Source organism: Perognathus longimembris, chromosome 15 (genome assembly GCF_023159225.1).
Source record: "Perognathus longimembris pacificus isolate PPM17 chromosome 15, ASM2315922v1, whole genome shotgun sequence".
NCBI lineage: Eukaryota > Metazoa > Chordata > Mammalia > Rodentia > Heteromyidae > Perognathus > Perognathus longimembris.
Genome location: NC_063175.1, coordinates 8,570,897 through 8,596,868, shown reverse-complemented (window position 1 = coordinate 8,596,868; position 25,972 = coordinate 8,570,897). Strand labels below are relative to the sequence as shown.

Below are 25,972 nucleotides of genomic sequence, written 5' to 3'. Positions count from 1 at the left end.
AAAAAGATAAAAAGTATATGCAGTACTGGTCCTCGGGCTTGAACTCGGGGCCTTGGCGCTGTTCCTGAGCTCTGTCACTTTGAGCCACAGCACCATTTTTGGCTTTTTGGTAGTTAATTGGAGATTAGTGTCTCATAGATTTTTCTGGCTGGCTTTGAACTACAGTTCTCAGATCTAACTTCCTAGGATTACACTCATGAGAAATGGGCACCTGGCTAATTTTATTTTATTTTTTTGCCAGTCCAAGTGCTTGAACTCAGGGCCTGGACACTGTCTCTGAGCTTTTTATTTATTTACTTATTTTTCTCAAAGTCAGTGCTCTACTAATTCAGCTGCACCTCTGCTTCCAACAGGAATGTGTTTTAAGGCTGATCTGATACCAAATGAGCTTTACTCTGAATAAAAATTTATGTATCATTAAAAACTCAAAGCTCATTGTTTGACATTTATCATTTATACTCTACTTCCAAGATTTGAAATGGTTTACCGTCCATTCATCAGGTGGCAGGGGAGCCGAAGGGAAAATAAGGAACTCTGAATGGCGGCAGGAGACAGGCAAATCACCTGTGGTGATTAGTGAGAACTTCTGGCTTACCAGGACCCTACAGTTTCTTGATGGAGGAGTCACTTGTTGCTGTGGCTTAGGCCCACAAGCGAAAGGCTATGTCTCTAGTGTTGTATTGTTAGGAAGTGGTGGAGGCTAGTGGGACATCTTAGGTTATTGTGGTGTGCTCTCAAAGGGGATTTCAGATCCCAGTGTCTCTGTCTCTGCTTCTCTCTCCTCACTCTTTGTCCCTCTGCTTTCTGGCTGCCACAAGGTAAGCAGTTATCCCTACCATGTACTTCTATCACAGTGTGCTACTGCTCCACAGGCCCAAAGCAAATGGGCCAACTGACCCTCGGAAACCTCTACTTTCATTTGGTTAATCTCATGTATGTTTGGCAGTAGTGGGAAGCTCATGAACACCATGCCTGGCGTTTTACTTTCCAGAGTTCAGTTGCAGTGGCCTCTGACTTGGAAAGGCCTCCCAGGACAGGCTTGTCAGTATCCATAGAAAACACACATCCACCTGTGTACTTTGTATTATATGCTTCTTTTCAGTGCTTCACTTGTCTCTCTAGTTACAGAGTCATCAGATTTCCACCTACAGCAAGATTGTTCATAAAGAACTAAGCAATGGCAAACCCCCTCTCCACCCACTGAGGAAGGGAAGGAAGGCAACAGCCATAACATTTGTTAGGTTGTTATGCTCATGGATCCTAAGGTCAGGGATCAATGATTCCACTGGTACTTATTGCAGAAGATCATCTTTGCGAATGCGTCTCTGAGCTCTGGGCTCCGGAAGGCATATATAAAGGGGTCGATGACCGCATTGCACATGATCAGCATGCCGTTCACCTGGAAGAGAGACATGTAGCAGGCACAATAAGGGTTATTTGGGCAGAAGGTCATCAAGAGGACATGGAGGATGAAGGGAGCCCAGCAGAAGATGAAGACCCCAAGGAGAATGGTGAGGGTGATGGCTCCTTTCATGTTGGCCCTGGGGAGGGTGGAGATCTTCCTGGCGTGGGAGCGGGCCAGCAGGAACATGTGACCATAGAGGCACAGGATGAAGAGCAGCATCAGTGGGAAGAGCGATGTAAAGGTGAGCACCGTGGGGATGTGATGGGAGAAGATCACCATGGCGACGCCGCTTCCTATACAGAATGTCCAGATGAGGGACAGGGCAAGGACGGTGCGGCGCATGGTCACGATGCGGTGGTACTGCAGGGCATGGAAGATAGTGATGTAGCGGTCAGCAGCAATCACAGACAGGCTGAAGATGGAGCCAAGAAGAGACAGGATGAACATGGAGTCTATGATGTCATCGGCTGTGGTTTCAAAACTGCCACGAGGCTTGAGATAGCCCATGTTCCTAAATATGATCAGGATGTTCTCCAAGATCTTGTACAGGCTGCCCAACATGTCAGAAATGGCCAGGCTACAGATGAAGAAGTACATGGGAGCCTGGAGATTCTTGTTCCTCACCACAGCCAGCAGGATGATGAGATTCTCCACCATGCCGAGGATGGAGATGGTAAAAAATAGCTCTTCTGGCAAAAGCACAGGAGGGCAGTCTGAGTTGTTCCTTGCAGTGCCGTTGATGTTTTCATATGGATTGATAACGTGCCTCATTTCTCTCGCCTGTGGTAGTCAGGGATGGTGCTTGGAGATGACCTCACAGAAAACTCCAGTGGTTCTTCAAGTATGTTTTCTTCTTCGTAGTGCTTGCTGGAGAGCGGAGGTTAAAATCACTCAGTTGCTTAAAAGAGAGTATAAAAAAAGCACTCATTGCAAAATGGACTACAAACTGTGCACTGATGGCCCACATTTTTGAACTTTGTTACTCAGGAGGCTGAGATCTGAGGATCGTGGCTTGAAGCCAGCCTGGGAAGGCAAGTTTGCGAGGCTCTTTTATTCAACTAATGATAAAGTGCCAGCCTTAAGTGAAAAGGCTAAGGGCTGGCACGCAGGTCCTGAGTTCAAGCCCCAGTACTGGTGTATACTGGAGTTCAAGCCCCAGTACTGGTGTGCACCTTTACTCTACCCCCCCCCCCGACCATACACACACCATAAAAACTCACATTGAATGTATTAACAAGTCCAAATTTAAACGTCTATAACTATATACACCACTAAGTGGGTATTGATTTTCCTCAAATTAGATGGTAGGATGCAAAGGAAGATAAAAATGTCAGTTTTGGAAATGCTAAGTCCATCTCTTTCGGCTACCGAGGACTGCTGCCCGGTTGTACTGTATTCCAGAGAAGTCACACGTTTTTCTGAAAAGGTGTTGGGTAGATTCTAAGAAGAGAGTTGGTGTTCACTGGAGGCATTGACGTGTTAACTCTGTTCAGCCTCTGGGGAAGTTTATATTTTTAGTGACAATATATCTTGTGGCTCACCATTTGTCTACTCATTTTTCTTTCTCTTAAAAATATTTGAATACTCTTGGAAATTTTCCAAAATTCTTGGAAGAGAAAGCTGAGAAAAAGAGGTGTGGTTATATGAGAGTCAGTGAGACAGAGAGAGAGAGATAGAGAGAGAGAGAGAGAGAGAGAGAGAGAGAGAGAGAGAGAGAGAGAGAGAGAGAGAGAATATTAAGTTAAACTATGGTGCAGCATTGGTGAATCATGCCTGTAATCCTAGCTACTTAGGAAGCTAAGTAAGCTAAGCAGAGATCTGAAGACTGCAGTTCAAAGCCAGCCCAAACAGATAAATCCGAGACTCATTTCCAATTAACCATTAAAAAGCCAGAAGTGAATCTGTGGCTCAAGTTGTAAAGCACCAGACTTGAGTGAAAAAGCTCAGGGACAGTGCCCTGGTCCTGTGGTTAATCCCCCATATGGACACAAAACAAAAGAAAAGATTAAACAATGATTTGATTTTAGTTAGGGACAGGTAGCCTATGGCAGCATCCTATACCAAGTTTATTTTCACGATTCAAAAGCTTTTTGTGAGGGTTAATTGTTGTTATGATCTAAGATTAGTAATCACTGAAATAAAGTGCATCCAAAAAATAGATGCTCTACCACTGTGTTATCTTTGTAAATATGTAAATGGAAACAGTTCTTAATTTATAAAGCTTTTACTTCATGCTTTGGGTGTATCTATGATGCTACATGTTAATTGCCTGTCCAGTACCTGGCACACAGTGGGGCTTAATAAAAGCTATTGACTTCATTCATCTGTGAAATCTAAAAGAGTTTCTCTCATGGAAGTTAACAGTAGACCACTAGGCTGGGGAGGTTTGGTCAATGGTTTGGGCACTGTTATGGGTTATAGTTAGATAGGAGGGATATGTTTTTGTTATTTATTGCATCCTAGAGTGGTTATAGTAAAAAATAATCTATGTTTCAAAACAGTTGGGAGGAAAAGATTTTGAAGGTTCTTACAAATGTTTAAGGCAGTGGGTGTGTAATCACCTGAGATAGTCACTCACAGAGCACACGTGCCTCAAGCCATCTCCTTGTTCCTCAGAAACACACACAACTACCATGAGTGAATAAAGAAGTTATTTTTTTGATGATGTGGTAATTTTAAAAACAAACTAAAAATAAATTTGCAATTTACACAATTAACCAATGAAATAGTCAGAGAGGTTCTCAAAAAAGAAAACCCACCAAAACAACAACAAAACAAAATTCATCTTCCTTGCCTTCAAAATAAAATTTCATTTTTAAAGCAGGTAGAGGCAGAGTCAGAAGGACTGTGAGGCAAGCCCGAGTTATATAGTGAGATCCTGGCTCAGGAAATCAAGAGAGTAGAGTATAACTCAGAGGTAGAGTGCTTGCCTAGCATGTACAATGACCCTAGCTTTGATCCCCAGTACCCCAAGTACAGAGAGCAAAAACCATGTGGCTATGAAGGCTCTAAAATCTGTCTGAGCTGGCGGCTCACACCTGTAATCCTAGTTACTTAGAAGGCTGAGATCTGAGGAATGAGGTTCAAAGCCAGCCGGGACAGGAAAGGCTGTGAAACTCTTACCTTCAATAAATTACTCATAAATAAAGTCAGAAGTGGCGCTGTGGCTCAAGTGGTAGAGTAATATTAGCCTTGAGCAAAAGAAGCTCAGGGGCAGTGCCTGGGCCCTGAGTTCAAGCCCCAGGACAGGCAAAAATAAAATAAAATAAAATCTGTCTGTAAGCTGTTTTCTTTCCGGCCCTTCCGTGTTTTCCATTGTGGATGTGTTTTTTTGTCTTGAAGATGCTCATTTTTGCCTCCTCTGGAATTCTTTAGCCTCTCCTCTCCCTATGGAAACCCATTGTACCTTTGTTTAAGCTTTCTGAATGTCTGTGCCCACCATGGTGACTGATGCTCTCTCCTGAGCTCTCCAGGGCCTGCAGCGTATCTGTGTCCTTGCCTGAGTTTTGGCATGTGGCCTATTGTCCTCTTGGGAAAGGCCAACACAGACAGTCAATGGCTTGTCTCCTGAGCAGTCCTGGCTGCCCTGGAGGGCTGGCAGAGCCCACACGGCTTGCCTTCACTTCGGTCCCTCACCGAGGAGCCCCATCATGACTCGCTGATGTGTGAAGAATGTGACCTCTGTAATCCCAACACTTGGCAGTTGGTGTTTCTAAACAGATAGGTTTAGAAAAGCAGGTACAGAGTGTGAGGAGCTGAGTGATTTCTTTGTTGTTGTTGTTTTTTTAACCCCACATGTTAGAGACTTAAAGATTCAGTGGAGGCCATTTGAGTTGAAATTTTATAGATTAAATAATGTTTCTATCTACAAGAGCTCAGAAGGCTGATTTCTTTCCTTCTAAGGTAGTGGGAGCCTTCAGTCCGTTAGAAGAGGTGGAGCATGGGGTCTGTGGGCCCCAGCACACAGTTTTCTTCCAGGGGCCTGTGTGGGCCAAACATCTCCTGGGTCACCAGAAATAAACAAACATTTGTGGAAGAGTCAGGAAGGTTTTTATTCAGAGGGAGAGGGACATCTTTTTTGTCTGTAAAATAGATGCCAGAATTAGACTTCTTAGTTTTGAGCACCAAAACCAAAAGAATTTACACAAACCCTGAGAAGACTTACTTTTAGGAAGGAAGGAGACGGTAAATAGTGTACACAGCAAGGAGCGAGCAGGCCAGAGTTCCAGCATGGTTAGTGTCCCCAGGAGGGCTGCTATGGGGTCGAAAATGTCCCAGAGGATCCAGGAGCTCTCTGTGAGGTGTTAAGAAACAATGACAGCAAAAAAATCTGTCCATGTTTAGTATAGATACCATTTTTAAAGAAACATTTTTGAGCTGAGTGTTGGTGGCTCACACCTGTAATCCTAGCCACTGAAGAGGCTGAGATCCGAGGTCTTCCCGCCTGGGAAGAAAAGTCTGTGAGACTCTGTTCAGACTTTACCTGGCCACTCAACTCCAAATTCTATCGCAAGCCGTTCTCAACAGCGACACCGTGTGACACTGAGGGGTAAAGCCAGTAGAACTTGCTCAGTTTTAGACTGCGCAGAAGACTGTTGTTTTATTAATTAATTCAACTATTAAGAGATATGATTCCTTTTGTGAGCTGCTTTGTGGGCAGCTCACATTGGCTACTTTGGGTCTCTGTTAAAACAGAAAAATGTGTGAGATTCAGGATAAAGAACAGAGTCTCACAGACTTTTGTTCCCTGGCTGACTTTGAACCACAGACCTCGGATCTCAGCCTCTTAAGTGGCTAGGATTACAGGTGTGAGCCACCAACACTTAGCTCAAAAATGTCCTTAAAAATGGTATCTACACTAAACATGGACAGATTTTGCTGCCATTATTTCTTAAATAATACAGTTTCTGAACTATTTACATTGTGTTAGGTATCCCAAGTCCAGGGAGTATTAAGTGTGAAGCGGATATGCATGGGTTATACCACATAATTGTCTATAAGGGGCTGTGGATTCTGGTATTCACAGTGGATCTTGGAACTGCAGATTCCAAGGAATGATTGTCCTGTTTGATGCCTGAGATGGAGGCTCAGATTGGTCTCAAACTCATAATTCCGTTTTAAACTCCTGAGTGCTAAGATTACAGGCATGTGCCACTACACCCAACTTGGATTTGTAGATTTTCTCCATGAATATCTTGCTGAAAGAAATGAAATCCCAAGGAAGTATGAACTTCTAGTTAGGTTACTAGGAGTAGCCAACTTCTGCTTGGATTACTAGCAAGGTCACAGTGACTGGCGTATGTCCTTGTTCTTACAGAGCAAAGGACTGCCTTTGTACTGGGCACAGGTTGCTATCTGAAGAGTAACTATTAAAAAAAAATCATTTATGACCATCCAGGGAGGAAGCCTCATTCTTGTCACAGGTAGAGTCATACATGCAGGTTTATGGATTTCAGAGCATTTCTGAGTATAATATAGCTTCTTCTTTCATATCCTCAGCGGGACTAGAAAACCAGGCAGGAATGACAAGGAGCAAATGACATTCCCGACATGCTTATGCTTTCTGGCTTACACAAACTAGAAGGGGGAGGGCCCCGGGTCCTTCCTGGGTCAAAGGTGATTCTTCTAGATGGAAATCAGTGTGCTCTCCCTCCCTTTCTGCTGTCTGGTGACCTTAATGTCAGCCACCTGGAATTTCCCAGTGAGTTTCTGGCCCCTTTGCTGCTCCATAGTCAGTCCTGGGTTGTTTTAGCACCTTTTTCATCTGTTCTGTTTTTTCCACCATGTCAGGGGCCATGTCTTCTGTGTCTTCTAGCACTTTGCTTAGTTACTAGAAGCATTGAGATGATGGGAACTCAGGTTTCTCAAGTTTGATACCCTGGCTTCTTACTGAGAACAATTTAGTCACCTGCAGATGCCATAATAACCTTTTCTCATTCTACCCTTCCTCTGCAAGCCCCCAGGGCCCTCTGGCTCCCCTCTGTGCCAGCATCTTGCTCGTGTCTGGCTTTGCACAGGGCAGTCAATCCTTTGCACCGTTCGTGCCCCATGTAGACTTGCCTTAATTGTCTTCCTATCCTAAAGGAACAGGGGCTCACTGTGATCCCATAGCTCTGCTCCTGTGTGTTTGTGTTTGTGTGAGTACGTGTGTGTACATGTGCCGGTACTGGGGCTTGAACTCAGGACCTTTCACCTTTTCTTTCAATGCTGGAACACTACCACATGATCCATAGCTCTGCTTCTAGCATTTTGCTGGTTAGTTAGAGATAAGAGTTGAGTAAACCTTCTAACTTAGCTGGCTTCTAACTTTTATCCTCAGATCTCAGCCTCCTGAGTAGCTAGGTTACAGGCAGCTGCACTGGCACCGTCTCTGCTTGTATTTCTATAACCACATTGCTAATAGGAAGATACCAGGAGCGTATTCTGAGTCCTTGGGGTAAGCCCTACCCTGGTCATCTGGGAGGTTCTCCTTACACTGAGTAGACAGATCTCATCACAAGTTAATTAGGCTAAGTCAGATGGAAAATGTGCCTAGAAAAATGAATGAGATGACTAGATGACTTTTTTTTTGGGGGGGGGGGAATAAACTGCCTGATGTTGCTGCTGGAACAAGCCTCTTCCTCTGTCAGAAGGCACAGGGCATGCCTTGAAGAGCTAAGGTTGTTAGCCAGCCGTTCACCCTCTGCCTTCGTTCCTGTCGGCCTTCATTACCAGCGCAAGGCTTCCCAAAAGGCAGAGTTAGGGCCCCTGCCCTCCATCTCACACCAAGCAGTCAGGCAAGAGCTAGTATAAAGCGCTGTCTTGGGATGCATATCCTCGGCTGTGTGGATCCTGGTGGACTCTGCTTGCCTTAAAGTCTGTGGATCAACAGGGGCGGAATGACAGTCCCACCCTCCTGCTGGGAGAGAGGAGGAGGACTTCCCCCTTCCCAGTCTAGTTCAAGGCCTTGTTCTTACACCTCTGCCTATGTGCTTCCCATTTCTATCCCTTTTGGACTTTGCATCTGTTTGTGTGTGTGTATGCATGTGTCTATATATGCACAGATGCCTATGTATATGCACGGATATGCATGAATGAAAATGTGTGTTTGTGTTCAAGGAGAAGAATGAGGACATTATCTTAAAGCAGCTTAGAAAAATAAAAATGTGAAGAATAGCTCTGTTTATCAAAAGCCCAGAGGCCAGCCCGCAAAGGCATATGCCTCTCAAAGCTGCGGAGAATGTGCACTTTCTAAGTGCCGAGCACTTTGAAGGAGCATGTGATAACAAATGTGCTTTTCATTCTATTTGGGGGGGGGGTACCTCTACTGGGGCTTGAACCCAGGGCCTGGGCACTGTCCCTTGAGTCATGCCTCTACTTCTGGCTTTTTTTTTCCTGGTTAACTGGAGATAAGAGACTCATGAACTTTTCTGCTTGGGCTGGCATTGAATTGTGATCCTCAGATGTCAGCATCCTGAGTAGCTAGGATTACAGGCACGAGTCACCAGTGACTGAGTTGTTTTCAGTCTTATTTTTCCTACACCCCAAGCTGTTGCCAAGAAAGTCAGAGGACTACTGAGCACTGAGAAAGAAGTGAGCATGTGCCATCCCACGCGGGTCCCCCACGGGTCCCCCACGATAACAACGGGGGTGTTGCTCAGACACTAACTTTGAGGAGCCGGCCCCATGGCAGCACCATGATCCTCTGCTGGTGTAACCCTCCTTTTCTTAAAACAGAAAGGTTGACCTGGTTAAAAATGGCCATTTCAGTAAGGAATAAAAGAGGCATAATTTTTTTCCACCAGTAATTTCATCTAACAACAAATTGCTACAGTCCTTGAAGAATAGAGAAGCTAATACATTCATTAGAAACAGAAGAATTATTTAGTTAGATAATGAAATAATAGTCAGTTATAGTTTAATTAGGAAAACAATATACTCCTAGGAGGAAAGACCATAATTTAAAAAGATGAGCTATTCAGAAGCATGGTGAATATAGCCTTTCCTCAGATTTGTTCCTAGCTGCGCTATTTATGGTCTAAAAGCACAGAAGAAGCTGAGAAAACGGTAGAACATGTACTTACCTTCGGCTCTGAAGCAGGAACTTTCTAACTAGGATGTCTGGGAATGAATGAGCTTTGAAGAGGAAAGCAAGCAAATGGACCTTGGATCAAGAAGAGCCGGAACACATGCATCACTGGGAGACAGCTAGTTATTTTCATAACCTTGGAAAAAATGTCATATGAAATGAGTTGCATATTTCTGATAATGTGAAGTTAGAGAAGTAGAAAGGAACAGTCTGATTAAGCCACGATTTTCCTAGGTTCAGTCAGACAAGGTTGCTTCCAGTGTTACAATGATGTTTATAGCCAGTTACGAAACTGCAATCTTGCTCCTTCAAATGTCATTTTAAATGCATTTATTGTAGAACCATAGAATTAAATAAACTGAGATTTTAAGGCAATGATTCAGGAAGAATTTGTTTTTAACTTGCCAGCAAACTTCCAGAGCTATCTTATGAACATTTGACTCATTTATCTTGTTAAAAAGAAGGAAATAACCCAATTACCCATCTTTCATAAGACCAAATGATGAAACAGAGACTTGTGTGTTCAAGGGTGCATAATAGAGTATATCCCTTCCCCCCAGAAAAGAAGATCCATGGACTTCACATTCTGCCAGTTCTCAGAGTAAAAAATGTCACAGAAAGACTATCATGCATAGCACCATTATTCAAAGCAAAACCATTCAGTTTGAAGTACAAATGGTATTTTCTGCTTGGCAAAGCTCTCAGGGAAAGATGACTTTTGTTTTCAGATACATTAACCTGTGTGTGTGTGTGTGTGTGTGTGTGTGTGTGTGTGTGTGTGTGTGTGTGTGTCCTGTAGCTGGAACTCAGGACAAGGTACTTTCTAAGCACAGCTCTACTCCTGAGGCATACCTTCATCCTAAAAGATGGTTTAGGACAAGTTTGGAAGTGGACCTGGGCTCTTTTGGGGATGAGGCCAAACTAGGAGTGATTTCTTAAAATGTGAGTTGGAAAATGTTTTATCCCAGCTTAAAAGGCATTTGGGATAGTCTGAAGCAGACCGAGGCCAGAGAGAGGAGCTAAATTCATCCATCAGGGAAACAAAGGTGTATACAGTGATTTGCCCTGGCCTACCCTGGCAATGAAGCAGTCTCTCCCAGAAGCCCCAGCACACATGCCCTCCATCCATCTCAAATCAGGTGAGACATGGTGGATGAAACAGGCATTTCCTGGAGGAAGGCCCTGCTTACACCACCTAGCATTGCAGAGACCGCTTGCCTGGGGTCTTCATATTTGCAGCATCTGCAGTGCTGCTGACAAAGCTCCAAGGTTGTGGTTAGCTAGTTGGGAAACAGGCGTCTGGGCCCTGGGGACTGGAGCATGCGGGGGGCGAGGGGGGGGGGGCTGGGAGGGCCCTCAAGGGCGGCCACAGCCAGCTTTTGTCTGCATGGTGATTTGTGCAGCTCTAGTCAGGAGACCAATAATTTCGGGCACGGAGGTTCCCGAGGCTAAGTCTCATGAACAGAATAACTTTTGCTATTTTAGTTCTTTTTTTTTTATTTGTTTGATTTTTTTTTATTTTTTGGCTCATGTGCCTGCAATTTTGCAAGAAGAAAGGGTAAGAACCTCTTGGGAGAAGCAGAGCAGGAATGGCATGACATTTCCAACCAGAAGACATGAGGTGAAGTTCTAACTCTGGAGTTCTGTCTCCATGTTCCCCTCATTTTTCTCTGCCTAGAGTTGGTGGTTGTAGGGATGAATGGGGATTAGGTGTGTGAAACCTCTCAGGAAACTGAAATCTTATATTAAGAGCTGTGCTTTTTATTATAACCAGGCCATTCAAATTAGTGTAGCAACAGTCATTTGAAAAGAGATACTTGAGCTGTAGGAGGATGCATTTGGTTGCGAGCATTTCAAAGCCCATTTGTGAATAGATAGGTGCTTTGAGGGAGCTGCAAAGACACCCCAACACCACAGCTCTTACCAAGAGCTTCCACTCCACGGATAGGGTGGAAAAGGGCATGTTAGGAAGCCGGCAAAGGACTGCTGAGCACACCCCTTTTCTCTTCTATCATCCAGCAACTCTACCATCCTATCAGCGTGAAGTCTTCCTTATGGGAGAGCACTAGGGGGTGGAGGGGGGAGGGGAAGGAGGTAAAGCAGAGACCTAGGAAGTGGATGGTGGGGGGGGGCGGAGGACTGGAATGGAAAGGGGAAAGAGGAGAAGACAGGTTTGGGAAGCCAAGTCGTTTTGATAGCTTACAAAGTCCTGGGAGTAGGAAGGTAACTCACACACATTGCTGACATAACCTCTTGAAGCACCACCAGTGATGTATAGAGTATTTCCCATGCGCTGCCACTGCTGGGAGTCTGAGTGTTTCATCTACGTGGGGACTCAAGCTTTTCAACCTGGGGACTGGGGCGTGGCTTGGGGCAGGGTGATGGGTGATAGGACAGTAGGTCACTTGCCTACCACGCATGGGTCCTGGTTGCATGGCAACACATCCACACTCACACACATCCACGGTGGATTTTTCTGGGTTTGATGATTTTATTGACTCCATTTATGATGAGGCAGAGCCATGCGAAGCATTTACAAGTTCACTCTGAGGATGAGAAGGTGCTGAGGCTTTGGATAGAGGGTGATGTGGTCTGGGCCTTCTGGGGCCCAATAGAGAAAAGACTGCGGTGAGGAGAGGGGTGACCAGGCTAGCGGGGAGGGGGAGCTTAGAGGGAGGCGCTCTGGGGAAGAATGGGAAGGGAGGATATGGAAACTGAGATATGGCTAACCTTTTTTAAATTCATATTTTTTTCCTCTCAATGACAAGAAAGGTAGTGAAAGCATTTTATTCGTATTTGAGATGGCTTTGGTAGGTGGGGGGTGGTTATCCATTTAACTCCATGTTTATGTTATTGTCATTAATTTTATCTTCATACCATGTTGTTTCGACTAGCCTAGATTTATAGTTGTCCTTTATATCACAGAGGAAACATAAAATAAAATGCAAACTAAATGTATACCTACATTACCTCCTTTTTAAAGTGAAAATTGTGGGCATTGAGGAGGTAAATGATGTTCCTTCCTCCCTCCCTCCCTCCCTCCTTCCCTCCCTTCCTTCTTTCCTTCCATTTCTCTCTTTCCTTTGTTATTCCTTTCTTTCTCATATTATCTTTAAGTAGTTGTACAAAGGGGTTTCATCTTGATATATCAATGCATCTTGGTCAATGTCACTCGTCAGTGTCACTTGTTCCATCGTTGTCTCCTCTCTCTCCCAACCCTACCCACAACATTATGTTTTGATAGACATAGCAAGCGGATCACCATAGTCAAGCTCATTAACATATCCACATTCTGGCATAGTTGCCTTTTCTATTTCGCAATGAAAATGCTGTAGCCTTGGTCTTTTAGCAGAGTTGAGGCATGCAGTGCAACACTATAATACAGGTACTTGCTGCTGCACCTTGGCTTTCCAGAACTTATTCATGGATTGCTGGAATGTGGCATCCCCAGCCTCTCCCTACTACTCCTCTCTCTGAGTCTATGAATGAGACTTAGACTATTCTTTAGAGACGCAAGACAAAGACATGGAGGAGAGGTCTCAGAAGTGGTGATGTGAAAGGTACTAGCCTGGAGTAGAGTGTCCCTGATAGACAATATGGCCACACAAGCCCCCAGTATAGATGACTTGAGGTAGAGTCTGCAGAGATCCTCAAAGGTTTGTCACCCGATACCTACCTCCGGGGCATCCCAGCCCTGCATCTTAGCCCAGTTCCATCTGTGTGCATTGTTGAGCTCACATGTCACTGTTTTGCTCCACCCTACTGCTGTGTCCCTGATCTGGGAGACATAAATGCTCTGCAAGTTGTCTCTTCTGTGAAACAGAGCAGAGTGGCTCTGCACTAAGAATGCACTTTGCTACCCTTCTGGCTTTGCCTGTGGGCAGGCAGTGCACAGTGGTCTGCAGTTGGGGGAAGTTGTTGTATGCTTCTGGGATATAAGCATGGAGCTTTTAGACTTTAATTAGGCAGCATCTCGGAAGGCTCTTTTTGCACGTGGCATCTCACCTTGGCCTTGGACCAAATTGCTCACAGTACTTTTCTTACCACTGTCTTCAGCCAGGAGAGATTTTAGGGAGCACAAAGCATGACCTCTTTGTGCTAATTCAAATGGAAAAAGAACTGAGTTCTAAAACCTTCAGAAACAGAAGAAACTGTTAGCAATCATTGGGTCTGGGGTTAGCAGGTTGCTGATTTCTTTTTCTTTTCTCCTCAGAAGAGGTTCAGAAGGAGTACAAATACGTAGGGCAATTGTTGCTAGATCAATGGCAACCTTTGGGAAGTCTCAGACTCTTGAACTGGAAAAGCACTTGGACCTCCGTCTCTTGGTTTCAAGAGTTTCATTTGGAGAAAACAGAGTAGGGGAGGAGACACTGACTCCCTCCGTGTTTCTGTGTCTGCTTTTAAACCTAACACGTTACATTGAAGTTCCAAATTTCTCTGATCTCTTTCATACAAAAATGAAATTACAGGCTGGGGATATGGCTTAGTGGCAAGAGTGCTTCCCTAGTATACATGAAGCCCTGGGTTCGATTCTCCAGCACCACATATATAGAAAACAGCCAGAAGTGATGCTGTGGCTCAAGAGGTAGAGTGCTAGCCATGAGCAAAAAGAAGCCAGGGACAATGTTTAGGCCCTGAGTCCAAGGCCCAGGACTGGCAAAAAAAAAGAAATTACTTGGCTTGTCATTCTGTGATGCCAATAGAAGTGCAGCTTCTTCCCCCAGTTAGGACAAGTCGTGTGTCCTGGCTGTGCCTCACAATGTTCCGAGTGCTGAAAACTGAACAAATCACAACACAGAGCCACTCTCCTTAGGGAGTGGTGAATTTCTTAGGGTTAATCTCCCTTATCCCACCTCCTTCCCTCTTCTCCCAGCCTGAGTCCAATTTGAGTGGGATCTGGTCAATCAGACTAGAGCCTTCCCTGTTGCATCTTCCGTAGAACATCAGTCAATGAGAGTCAAACTCCTTGGAGTTTATCATTTAGCTCTGGATACAGACAAGATGCACAACTTCCCCCAAAAGGGCAGGGCTTGAGCTTCGAAGAGACAGGATTGACTATGCTCTGGATGGAGACAAACATCTAGAAAAGCCACTCCAGAATGATTTGAATGAGATCTGGGCTGGAGAGCAGGTTCTTTTCAGACAGAAAGGGAGATGTGTATTGGATAAATGGAGGGTGGCAGATGACGGGAAATAGGGCCTCTCGGGCAGAGGAAGTGTGGACAAAACTTGAAGCCAGGAGCACAGGTGAATCTGGCTGTCAGTGCTGTTTCATGCAGAGGGATCTGAGTAGAATGTCATGTAGCCAAGGCAGACAGAAAGATAAAAACGGAGCAACCCACCATTTCCTTTCTACCCATCTCCCTGCCTTCTCCCCTGGTAAGATTCCTGTGCAGTACATGAAACAATAGAACCACCAAAATATAAGTGAACTAAGCTTTGAAGCCTTTGTTTATATTCTGGTAGCAACCAAATTTGAAGGACAATGTTGAGTGGTATACTGAGGTATATTGTGCAAACACTACATATAGTTCAGAGTTCTAGTAACCTCGTCTGCCTGCCTCTAAGACTTGATTTTAGAAAGAAAACAAGAGAAACTAGTTGTTGTAATGGCTTTTTGTTGTTGTTGTTGAGAAAAGTTGCTACCCAAGAGCATAGTTCAGAGAACAATGTTTGCAAACTGCCTCATTGGTTTTGGAAATGAGACATAACGTTTTGTTCTGGATCAGTTTGGCTCAGCTGGAGTTACGTTTTGTAGACTCCCCTTCACTGTGTGTGACTCCAGATCAGACTTGGCTGAGAGAGCAAGTGGCATAAGGTTGGGTGGTCAAAGGGAATGTGCAGGTCACTTGGTGTGGGACATCTTGTCTTAGTCTTTGTCCCTGATGCTCGGGCCCTCGCACAGTGACCGAGCACCTCTCACATGCAGAGGCCAAGCTCATCACCGACCCACGTCTACCCCTTCTCCCTTATGGCCCCGCATTGGAGCTGCGTGCCTGAGCTCAGAGACAGCTATGGGGGAGCCATACTGACTCTCCAACTCTCCCTTCCAGATTCTTGCTTCTCCAGCCTTGTCCATAGCTTCATAGAATTTGATTATACATCTTCTATTTCAGAAGACTTGGAATGCCATTGCATCTCTTGTTGAACCCTTAAAGGATTTGGTAGCTAAAATTGGGATGCACAAACCACAAACCCAGAGAATGAGAGAGAAGTTAGGATCCAATACAGTATTAGTTCTGGATCTCAGAACTGAAAAACTACTCTTTGTTGTTGTTGTTGTTGATACTGGGGCTTGAACTCAGGGCCTGGGTCCTCCTTGTCCCTTAGCTTTCCTACTCAAGGTTGGCACTCTACCACTGGAGCCACAGCTCTACTTCTGGATCTTGCTGGTTCATAGGAAATAAGAGTCTCATGGACTTTACTGCCCCAGTTGACTGCCCCAGGATCCTCAGAACTCAGCCTCCTGAGTAGATACAATTACAGGTATGAGCCACTTGTATCCTTGTATTCTTATTCACTTTGCATATGGTTCTGCACTAGTTGAAAAACTATATCTCCGCTTGTTTGGTTGTGAAGAAACTGACATTAAAGGCCAAGGTGACTGAGTGAATTACTGAGGAATAGGCAGGGCAGTGTGGGACTGTCCAGTGGACAGTGTCCCTGCGGGGCATGAACTAAGACCTATGGGGATTCCCTTCCTGCTTCTGGCACAGACGAGAGCCAGAAGAATGGAAACCGTTTGGCAGGAAGTTACCATGCTTGTATTACTGGGCAGGAGAGTGTGGTAGCCACGGCCAGTGTCTCCTGTGGGCCCTCCACCCACTGCCACCCCTCAGCGCAAACTTGGTTCTTGCTTTGTTTCAACACTGCCCTTCAGAAGAAGCTCTTGAGCTAAGGACAGGCGTTTGGTTTCCTTCTGGTCCTTTCCTTCTCAACTCCTCAGATTCCTTCCAGACCATAGGAACGATTTCCACTTTGTAATCCTCTCACTTTCAGGTGAACGGGCTGCTGAGGAGCCACTGCCTTTCAGGGAGCAGGTCTGTCTTGGATTCCACGGGAGGACTGCCTGCAGGCAAAGACATGGCTGGAGCTACTGAGCCACCCAGGGGGCTGAGCCTTCTCCCCGTGACAGGCTGAGCTCCACTCCCCTGCGCAGCCCCCCCAAAGTGTGCACCCAGCATCTTGTCTTTCGTTTGTGGACTCCACTCCATAGTGAGGATTTAGAATGCCTCCCATGGCAAGAATCGTACTTCCTTACACAATCTGTACTTCAAGCTCTTGCAGTCTGCAATGCTCACCGATGTCTCTCTTTTACATTATCTTTAAGTAATTTCACAAAGGAATTGCCATTTAACAGCAGTTTCTAAACACAATGTATCTTGATCAACGTCACCCTTTCAACATCCCTCCCCCTCCTTCCCCTCCCACCGTCTCCTCACTCTTCTTAACATTGTAGGACACGCGTTGGATTCTTGATTCATTCTCCCTCTTCCCTTCGTTTCCACCCTTTTCTCTTGACCCCACTTCTTTCAAGTTCCCACTTCCTGGTGTTTTATTCTTCTGAACTTTGACTTTTTCTTTCTAGGGAATTATACTATTTGAGTTCTCCCTTGAATCTACTATATTTTAGCTACTACATACATTTGCACACCACCTAACCTATTTATTTAAAAGTTTCTAAGCTAAATCTAGCTTCCACATATAAGAGGAAACATGCATCCTTTGTCTCTCTGGGCCTGTCTTACTTCACTTAACATAATTTATTCCAAGTCTCCCCATTTTTTAACAAATGGTACAATATCATTGTTTTCTAATGGATGAATAAAATTCCATTGTGTATACATACAATCTTTTCTTGGTTTGTTTTTCCATTGAAGGTCATGTGGGCTGATTCCATTCTTTGGCTAAGGTGAATAGTGCTGTAATGAACATGTTTTAAACAAAAGAAACATTGATGAGTGAATGTGGAAAGTCTAAACTTTCAAAGACCAATTCCAACCAATGGCAGAGGGGGCACAATACAGTAGTGAGCTGTCAGGGGTCCAGAGTCACATTAAGTGTTTTCAGACATGGTTAGGCATAGTACTTGAGTAGGAACTAGTTAAGTTATATAAATCTAAAGACTTTAGTTTCCTCATCTGTAATGTAGGAATGATACTGGCAATATTGATTTATTGGAAGACTGACTTTTTACAATCCCATAGTATGGGTCATAGTTTTGGTATCTTACTGTGCCTGAGATTTAGCTCTTTCGAACATTATTTTTCTTTCTTGCAAATATATATCCAAGTTAGTAAATCAAAACTTCTATTTGGGGCAGGGATGTAGCTAAGTGACAAAGTGCCTGCTTTGGAAGTGCAATGTCCTGGGGTTGATCCCCAATACCAAAAAAGAAAAGGCAAAAAAAAAGTCCTTCTATTTTATAACTCACTAAAAGTTTACTATAAATGCAATGTATGATGATAAATGAATGTATGTGCATGCAAAAATATATATAATATATGTAATTTTATATCTGCATCTACATGCACAGTGCCTAACTCAGTGTACTATGCAGTATAGCAGCTCAAATATAAATATATATATATTTTTTTCTGAATGAAGATGAACATATCTTGTATATTGAGTGGAAACAAGGGCAAATTTTTCTCATTTTAAGAACTATTAGAAGCCCAGGACAGCAGCACACTTGTGGTTCCAAGTACTTAGAAAGCTGAAGCTGGAGGATCACGTGAGTCCAGAAGTTTGAGGCTAGCGGGGCAACATAATGAATTTCCCCTTCACCCGCTGTGGTTTTCTTGTTGGCTTCTCACCACTTCCAAGGCTGTCTTCTGATTGGCACTGTTTTCTCTGTGTCATGTCTCCTGTGGTTTCTTTGTGCCACTCTGGGTACTCTGAGGTGACATATCTTATCTCTCCCCTCTTCCCTCATGACTTAAGTTTTTGTTCATTGTTTCTCCTTTGGAAGAGGCCACTTGGTAAAAATTTGGATGCTTATTCATAACCCTTTCAGTCTCTAGTGAGAATTGATTGAGGGTATGGTCAGAGAGACTGGGATTGGCATGGCTTCACTGGGCTTCTTTGTGATCTTGTCCCAGGGCTGAAGCCTTTCCTTGACTAGTTCTCTCTCTCTCTCTCTCTCTCTCTCTCTCTCTCTCTCTCTCTCTCTCTCTTTACTTAGCTAGTTACTGGCGGGGTGGACTCGGGGCCTCACAATTACTAGGCAGGCACTCTACAACTCGAGACATGCTTCCAGCTCCTTTTTGCATTGATCATATTTGAGCTAGGGTCTTGTTTTATGCCTGGAGTGTGATCCTCTTTCTTGTGCTTCCCCACCCTGCTGGAGATGATAAACACACACACCACCATGCCTGACCACTGGGAGGAATGGAATCCTTTAAGCTTTTATGCCTGGGCTGCACTCAGATAGAGAGTCTCCTCTCTCTACTTCCCAAGTAGCAGGATTATAAGCCACATTGACTTGAGTGGCTCTTTAATGACAACAATTTTGAATGGCCTTTAAGTGAACCATAGCACACAGCCACACGCTTTCTCTCATCTGGAAGTGGGGCTGGTTGTATGGCACTTGGCCTTGGAAGCAATAGGATGAGCCAGATGAGCCAGTGTGTACTGGGGCAGAAGATCCAGCCTGGGGTGCTACCCTGACAGGGGCCATAGCATCACCAGGGCTTAAGTGCACTGTGAATGAGGAGAGAAACAGGGATAAGGAAGAAGCTAAGAATTCATTTCCAGGTTGGCATTGTAAGGGGACTGGTTGCCATAGCTACTGGCAAGGGACCTAAAGACCACAGAATTAATTGTAATATGACTCATCACTCCACAGAAATTTGTAGCCAGTGCAGGCCACCTTCCTCATGGGGGTGAGTCTGTCCTCATCGGTCCCCTTGGTCTTGCAGAACTCAGCTTAGGGAGATTCTGGTGGGCAAACACCAGGCTTCTTCCCAGCAGTCTTGGTGGTTGTGGTAGGGGTAGGGCTTCTATGGGGATTTACACTGGTTCTGGCCTTTTCTACAGGATTGTAGAAGCTGATGTCCTAGGTTTTTAGTATCATTGCCAGAATCTTTTATTTTCTCTTTTTCTTGCCAACTTTTCTCCACGTACTTACTCCCTGTAGATCTAAGGAAGCCATCGGACCTGTGCTAGCAGGCAGAACAGGCTCATGCAGTAGGTAAGCAGTGATCAGGAGGGTGGGGTGTTCTTCATGCAATGTGATTCTCAGAGGCAAAAATGGCTCAATAAGCAGCTCATCCACATTTATGCCTCTACTGATCATAACTGTCAATCCAAGGCCTTGGGGGCACCTTCTGTACCCCACCTGCATGTGTCCCACTCAGATCACACTTTTTCTAGGAATCTAGATCTTTCCTTTTTAACCAGAACTTGGGTTTGAAATCTGGATCTGGGCCTTCCTCCTAACCTCTGCTGTGTCGGAGTGTAGGACGAGGCCCGACCTGCAGCTCGCCTGAATAAACCCTTGCTTTTGCATTTCGGAATGTCTGGCTCTCAGTGGTCTTCTTGGTGGTCTTCTTGCGACTTGGGCATAACAGTTGGGGGCTCATCTGGAATAGCCCCAGAGACATCTGAGACTCCAGACTCCGAAGGTAAGAAAACAGCGCTGTTTATTTGTCTTGTCCTGTCATTTGTCTGTTTTGCTTCCTCCTTGAGGATGGCCGTTCTGACTCGTATTTCTTGAAGGGGTTGTCTGTTGGGGTTCAGCTTTGGCCTTGAGGGGGAAGGGCAATGGAATGCGCTCCCAAGATGCCGCCCTTCCCCCAGCCCTGGGGGAATGCGGAAGCAGGCCACAATTCTCTGGGTCCGGAACCAGAAGAACTGGCTTTGCGAACAGCCCCCCAACTTTCTCGCCAGCCCATGTGCTCCCCAGTCTCGCAGGCTTTTTGCCCCTGGGGTGGTGCTAAGCAAGTGATGTTAGCTCATGAGGGGGTCCTATGACAAGCTTGCCAGCCTATCGCCAGCTCTCTGATCGATCACCCCTTCTCTCGTCGCCCCCTACTATATCAGCTGCTATCCCCTCACTTATTAAATCAGATTTGTTTTTGAAGCATCTCCGAGATCCACGTATGCCTGGCTTTCTTCACGGCTAAGGAGGGAGGTAAAGTGATCTTGAACGGCCGCGTGCACCTGAGGTCTTTCCTGAGCCCCCCACTCCACTCTGGCCTTACCTGCAGGTCGGGTGACCAGGGGAGAGGGTGAGAAAGGGAGCAATTAGAGTAGAGTAGAGCCTGACCCCTCGCGCCAGGGGAGGCGACCCGAGCCCGGCAGTTGCCGAAGCGGATGCACTTGCAAGGCAAACCTGGAGGGACTGGGAGACACCCCAGACTCTCCACCCTTAAAGGGGGACCCCTGGAATCCCACCTTGAACTTGGGTCCACTCCTTCTGCACCCTTGCAGGAGGTCGTGGGCCAACTTGGGAGATCTCCAACTCATAGCTTCTCTTTTTCTCAGGCCTGTGTGTTTTCCTCCTTTTGTATTAATTGTTTTGTTTTTTTGTAGCCTTTTGGACTGAACATGTGATCAGAGCTATGGGTAACGTTCTATCTTGGGGACCTCCATCTAGTCCCCTAGATTTGATCCTAGCTCACTGGAGGGAGGTTAAGGAGATAGCTCAGAACCAAGGTGTGGCCCTTAAGAAGGAAAAGTGGATCACCTTGTGCAAGTCAGAATGGCCCATCTTTGAGGGAGCTAATTGGCCACCCAAGGGGAGCTTTGACATAGGTAAGATCAGGACTTTGCAATGCCTAATCTACACCCCTCATTCGGGCTATCCAGACAAGAGAGAAACCAAGAAGGAAGAGAAGAAATTGTACCCACCTGTCCTCCAAGGAGGAAGCACGGAGGAGGAAATATTTCTCCCTCCATACTACTCACCCAAGTTAACTCTACCCAATGCACAAGAACAGGACTCTGAGGAAAATGTTCCAGTTGTGCCCTCTGCTCTGGAGGGTCCTGCCTAGTCAACTCACGGGCGCCGGCAGCCCAAGACACAGACACATCAGCCCCAAGTCCTGACCCACAGCCGCTGACAGGGGCGGATGCGGGGCCAGCTCAAGCCACCACGCAGCGCTGTGTTGTTTGTAATAGTAAGACTCTTAACTATCTTAAGTTACATATAATCAGGCAAGTATTTTAAAGTATATATATTAAACTAATGGGGATAGAAGTAAACTCTAACTCTCTGTATGTAGGAAGAAATGGCAAGATGGGCTAACGTTTCTCACTAACTTATTGGAAAGCTAAATGGATAAGTATTTCTAATTTTGTTGTAATTCTTGCATTAAGGAAAAATTGTCATTTGAGTTCAAAGGTCTTCATGCAGTAACTGGGAATGAAGAAGGAAAAAAAAAGGCTCTTTTAAAACAAGCATCCTGGAGGCAAAGGGTGGCACCTGGTTTCAGAATGCCTGTAAGCTTCAGAGTTTTTCCAATGCAGATAAAAGCTAAAGTGTTAAAGCAGACGTTAGTAAAAAGGCTTTGAAAATCAAGAATGCATTTCTAGACAAGAAATTTGAAAGTAAAATTGCCCTAAATGATTGTGAAAAAGAAAAATTATGGCTACCAAAATGAGTGTTTAATTGCTATTCCAGTTTGTTTGTAGGTTTTTGGTAACAATTTCAGCAGGCCCACAGAGAAGGACAGGTGATTCCTACAAGTTTGTCAAGATCTAACATTGGCTCTTAATAAGTTCCAGGTAAGAGCATGCTTAAAAACTACTTCTGTGTGGACTACCTTGTTGCTTTTAATTGGAGTAAAGTGGCCTCTTGTAAGACTCATTGATCTGAAATCTGCAGTTCGAAGCCAGCCCAGGCAGAGAAAGGTCCCTTTGAGAGTCTTCATCTCTAGTTGGCCAGCAGAAGTGCTGGGAACAGAGTCGTGAGTCGCTTTGAGGCTCAAAGTGGTAGGGTGCTAGTCTTGAGCTGGAGAGCTGAGGGATAGCACTCAGGCCCTGAGTCCAAGTCCAGTGAAAAGTCACTCCTGGGACAAAAGTGATGGAGCATCCAGAGGCAGTAAGCCACTGCTTGGATGGCAGAGATGGTGTCAGATCCTAGAGTCACTCCTGTTTGGCCTTTCAAAAGTTAATCAAAGCTGGAAAGTCCTAGAAGAATAGTTCGTAAGCAACCCTTTTATTGCCCATGTCTGTCTACTGGGCAGGAACTTGCCAGTCATCTGTGATAGTGGGTAGTAAGGGTAAGTTTGTCAAATGAGAGGATAGTTTAAAATCCCAACCCCCCACATCTACTCAAAGCCCTGACTGGCAGTGAGAATTTTAAGCTGATACATCTGTTCAGGAAAGAAAGCTTGTAGACATGAGATTGTGTCCTTACTGAAATCTGGTAAAGGCCTGCAAAGGTAATGTAGGCATTTTTTAAGTCATCAGAGATCAGTTCCCCAGCCAGTCAGGAAAAGCTTTTACAAACTAGAATGTTAAAAGGCTATCCTGCGGTATCCCAAAAAGAAGTCTGTATAGTTAAGTTAAATGTTGAATGGAGTAAAGCTCCTAATGGACATCTGATCCTGCAGCCCCTTGGTAAAGTAGACGAAGGTTATAGGTTCCTGGCTAGGTAAGGTCAACGTCCTTGAGTCAGCCTGAAGAAGTTACAGAAAATGGATGATCTTCGCCCATCAGCCCATTAGGACCAAGGGACCAGAGTTGTTTTTGGGAAGATGAGGCAGGATAAACTAGAGGCATGGAAAACAGAGGTAACAGTATACAGAGACTGCACTTGTGAGAAATGATTACAGGCCAAGCTTTCTGTGTTGGCTTAAAAAAAAATCCTAGCCTTATTGGAAATATCTGATTAAAACTTATTGCCCTGGCAAAATGACCCAAGGGCCATTGATTGCCTAAAGCTGTCTTGACACTCAGTGATGTGCCAGCCTACAAAAGCTAGTGTGCTTAAGAAGGAATCAGGAAACTTAGGTTAAGCTTCTCTAACCAGTCTATGGAGAAAGTTGCAGATAACCCAGCAGAAGGTGTGACATTCTACTGGAACCACTGGGAGCCACTGCTGCCTGACACCACCACGGCCCCTGCCCATTCCATTTGAGTGAGGATCAAGGATGTCTAATAGTCATCTGGAAGAATCTACATCTTCAGATGGGACTCTATCACACACAGATAGCTGATTTCTGCTGGAAAGTGCTTTGGATCTGCTAAAACTAAAATTTGGGGGGGGACATTCTTCAGTTGAATGGAGTTAACTAGCTCTATTAAGAAAATTGGATATTGTAAGAAATTTTCAAGCAGACTGGCCTGCTGCTAAATTCAAAGCATGTATGACAGGCTGGAGAGTCACTTCCAGGCAATGCCTGGGGTTGGAGGTATGTCCAAGAGTATTAAAATGTGTCCAGATGGATTAGGGTGTGACCTCAGAGAAGAGAGGGAGGTAACTGCCATCAGGTGTGCCAGTTATCAAGGTAACTGGACAGAGATATAAACTGCTGGGGGCATCTTCATGGAGCCCTCCTGGGGGTGGATCTTATAGATGCCACTGGCCAACCTTGGGCACTTAGAGGCACTGGAAACTGGAACTCATGATAGTTGGCTCTGATCTGGCTTCTTAGGAGCAGTAGTCCCATCAGACTGAACCTTGCCCCATCTTTGTTTTCCCCAACAGACTGTGGGTGGAGTCACAGCCTTGATGTAGTTGAGACAAACCAGAGGAAAAGAAAATGTAGACAGTTTAAAACTCTAGCAGCAAAGAAGCCCCAGGAAATGTAAAGAGGAAAGTTAGTATAGAAAGCCTTGGAGAAAGGGATAGAGAAAACAAAATGGTTTCTTCTGGATAAGAAAGGGATTTAAAAAGTAAATTGTCACAGAATGTTCCAGTAAGTCGCTGATGGCGTGAGGAAGTAGAAGATGGTGTGAGTGGGGATATATTAAATTTTATAAGACACAGATTCTAAAACTTTATAAGGAAAGACTTTAGAAAGAGAATTGGGGAAACAAAAATGTTTCCTTTAGATTAAAAGGTTTTGGCATGTTAAAAGTGAGAAAGACAATCCCTAGAAAGTTTGAGTATGTAACAAATGGTATCAGGATGTCTTAAAATTACAGCATATGAGTAAAGTTGGTATGTAATCAAATTGGCTATAATATAAATAGGGTCAGAATTGGGGCTTCGATGTAAAACTATGTTTATCTGTACCTGCATCTGCAAGGCTAAGGGACTTGTGTGATGTCATCTAAATGTTATTCCTAACTTGCAATCGCATTTGTTATGAGCTTTTATCACCCCCTCAGAGCCCTATAGCAAGCCCACCAAGAGACTTGGCCCAAGCTAAAGGCCCTTTATGAAACTGGACCTCCTCCTGAGCCACACCCGCTACCAACTGAGTAAAGCACCACTGACAACTTAGGGTATTGCGGGCACAATACCAACCTGTCCCTACCAGGCCTATATCTTAATAATCTAATTTAATACAATCACTTCTTAAAAGCCCTAACTTTAAATACTGTAATTGGATTAAGCTTTCACTGGCTTCATTCCCTTAACCTAAGGATTCAAGGATTAAAATCCTGCTAGTGTTCAGTAAGGCAAACCACATTCCAACCATCGTATGACCTTCATGACTTCTGTCTCCACATGCTTAGTTGCCCAGTGCTCTCAAGTTTCCCAGTCTAGATCTAGCTAAAGATTCTTTCACAGCACTTAGAGTGCTTGCTTTGGTTATCTCTCCCTCTCCAAACCTTCTTAACTATTGTTTGCACCCACTGTGCTTTGAAACATTATCCAGAATTGGCTTATAGTACACCTTGCTGCTTAATAGAAACTTGTAGACATTCTGTTTCTTTGGACCTGTATCATATACTCTGTTGGGACCCAATTCTGCTGCGTGTATGTGTGTGTGTGTGTGTGTGTGTGTGTGTGTGTGTGTGTGTGTGTGTGTCCTAGGGCTTGAACTCAGGGAGTGGACACTGTCCCTGAGTTTTTGTGCTCAAGGTTAGCACTCTACTACTTTGAGCCACAGCTCCATTTATGCCTTTTTGGTAGTTAGTTCCACTTCTGGCTTTTTTGGTCTTTATTGGAGATAAGTATCTCAGACTTTCTTTCGTGGGCTAGCTTGGATCCAGGAGCCTCAGATCTCAGCCTCTTGAGTACCTAGGATTATAGGTGTGAGCCATGGGCATCTGGCTCTGTGAGCTTCTGGGATTGACCCACATGGATACATGATGGGACAAAGTGTCCTGTCGTTACATCCATTTCTGTATCCATACACAGAATGGAAAAGGTAGGCCATGTTTCAGAGATGTATTTCCTACCCAGTTGTTCCCTTGTTCCTCCCAAAACCTATTTTTTTGCAATGAATCCCAAGGTCAGGATCTGTTCTGAAGTATATATGAAATGCCAGTTACAGAGAGAGAGAGAGAGAGAGAGAGAGAGAGAGAGAGAGAGAGAGAGAGAGAGAGAGAGAGAGAGAGAGAGAGAGAGAGAGAGAGAACCGAGAACCAGTTTAATA

At 44.8% G+C, this 25,972-nt stretch overlaps 1 protein-coding gene across 1 annotated transcript; it reads right to left on the bottom strand.

The window, feature by feature from the left end:
* Positions 1-514: 514 nt before the first annotated feature.
* Positions 515-9,500, bottom strand: Mc2r (melanocortin 2 receptor). Its single transcript, XM_048363298.1, has 2 exons — positions 9,470-9,500; positions 515-2,281 (listed from the first exon to the last, which is right to left on the bottom strand). Exon 2 carries the CDS (start codon positions 2,174-2,176, stop codon positions 1,274-1,276), a length of 903 nt encoding a protein of 300 aa, XP_048219255.1. The 5' UTR covers positions 2,177-2,281; positions 9,470-9,500; the 3' UTR covers positions 515-1,273.
* Positions 9,501-25,972: the final 16,472 nt, after the last annotated feature.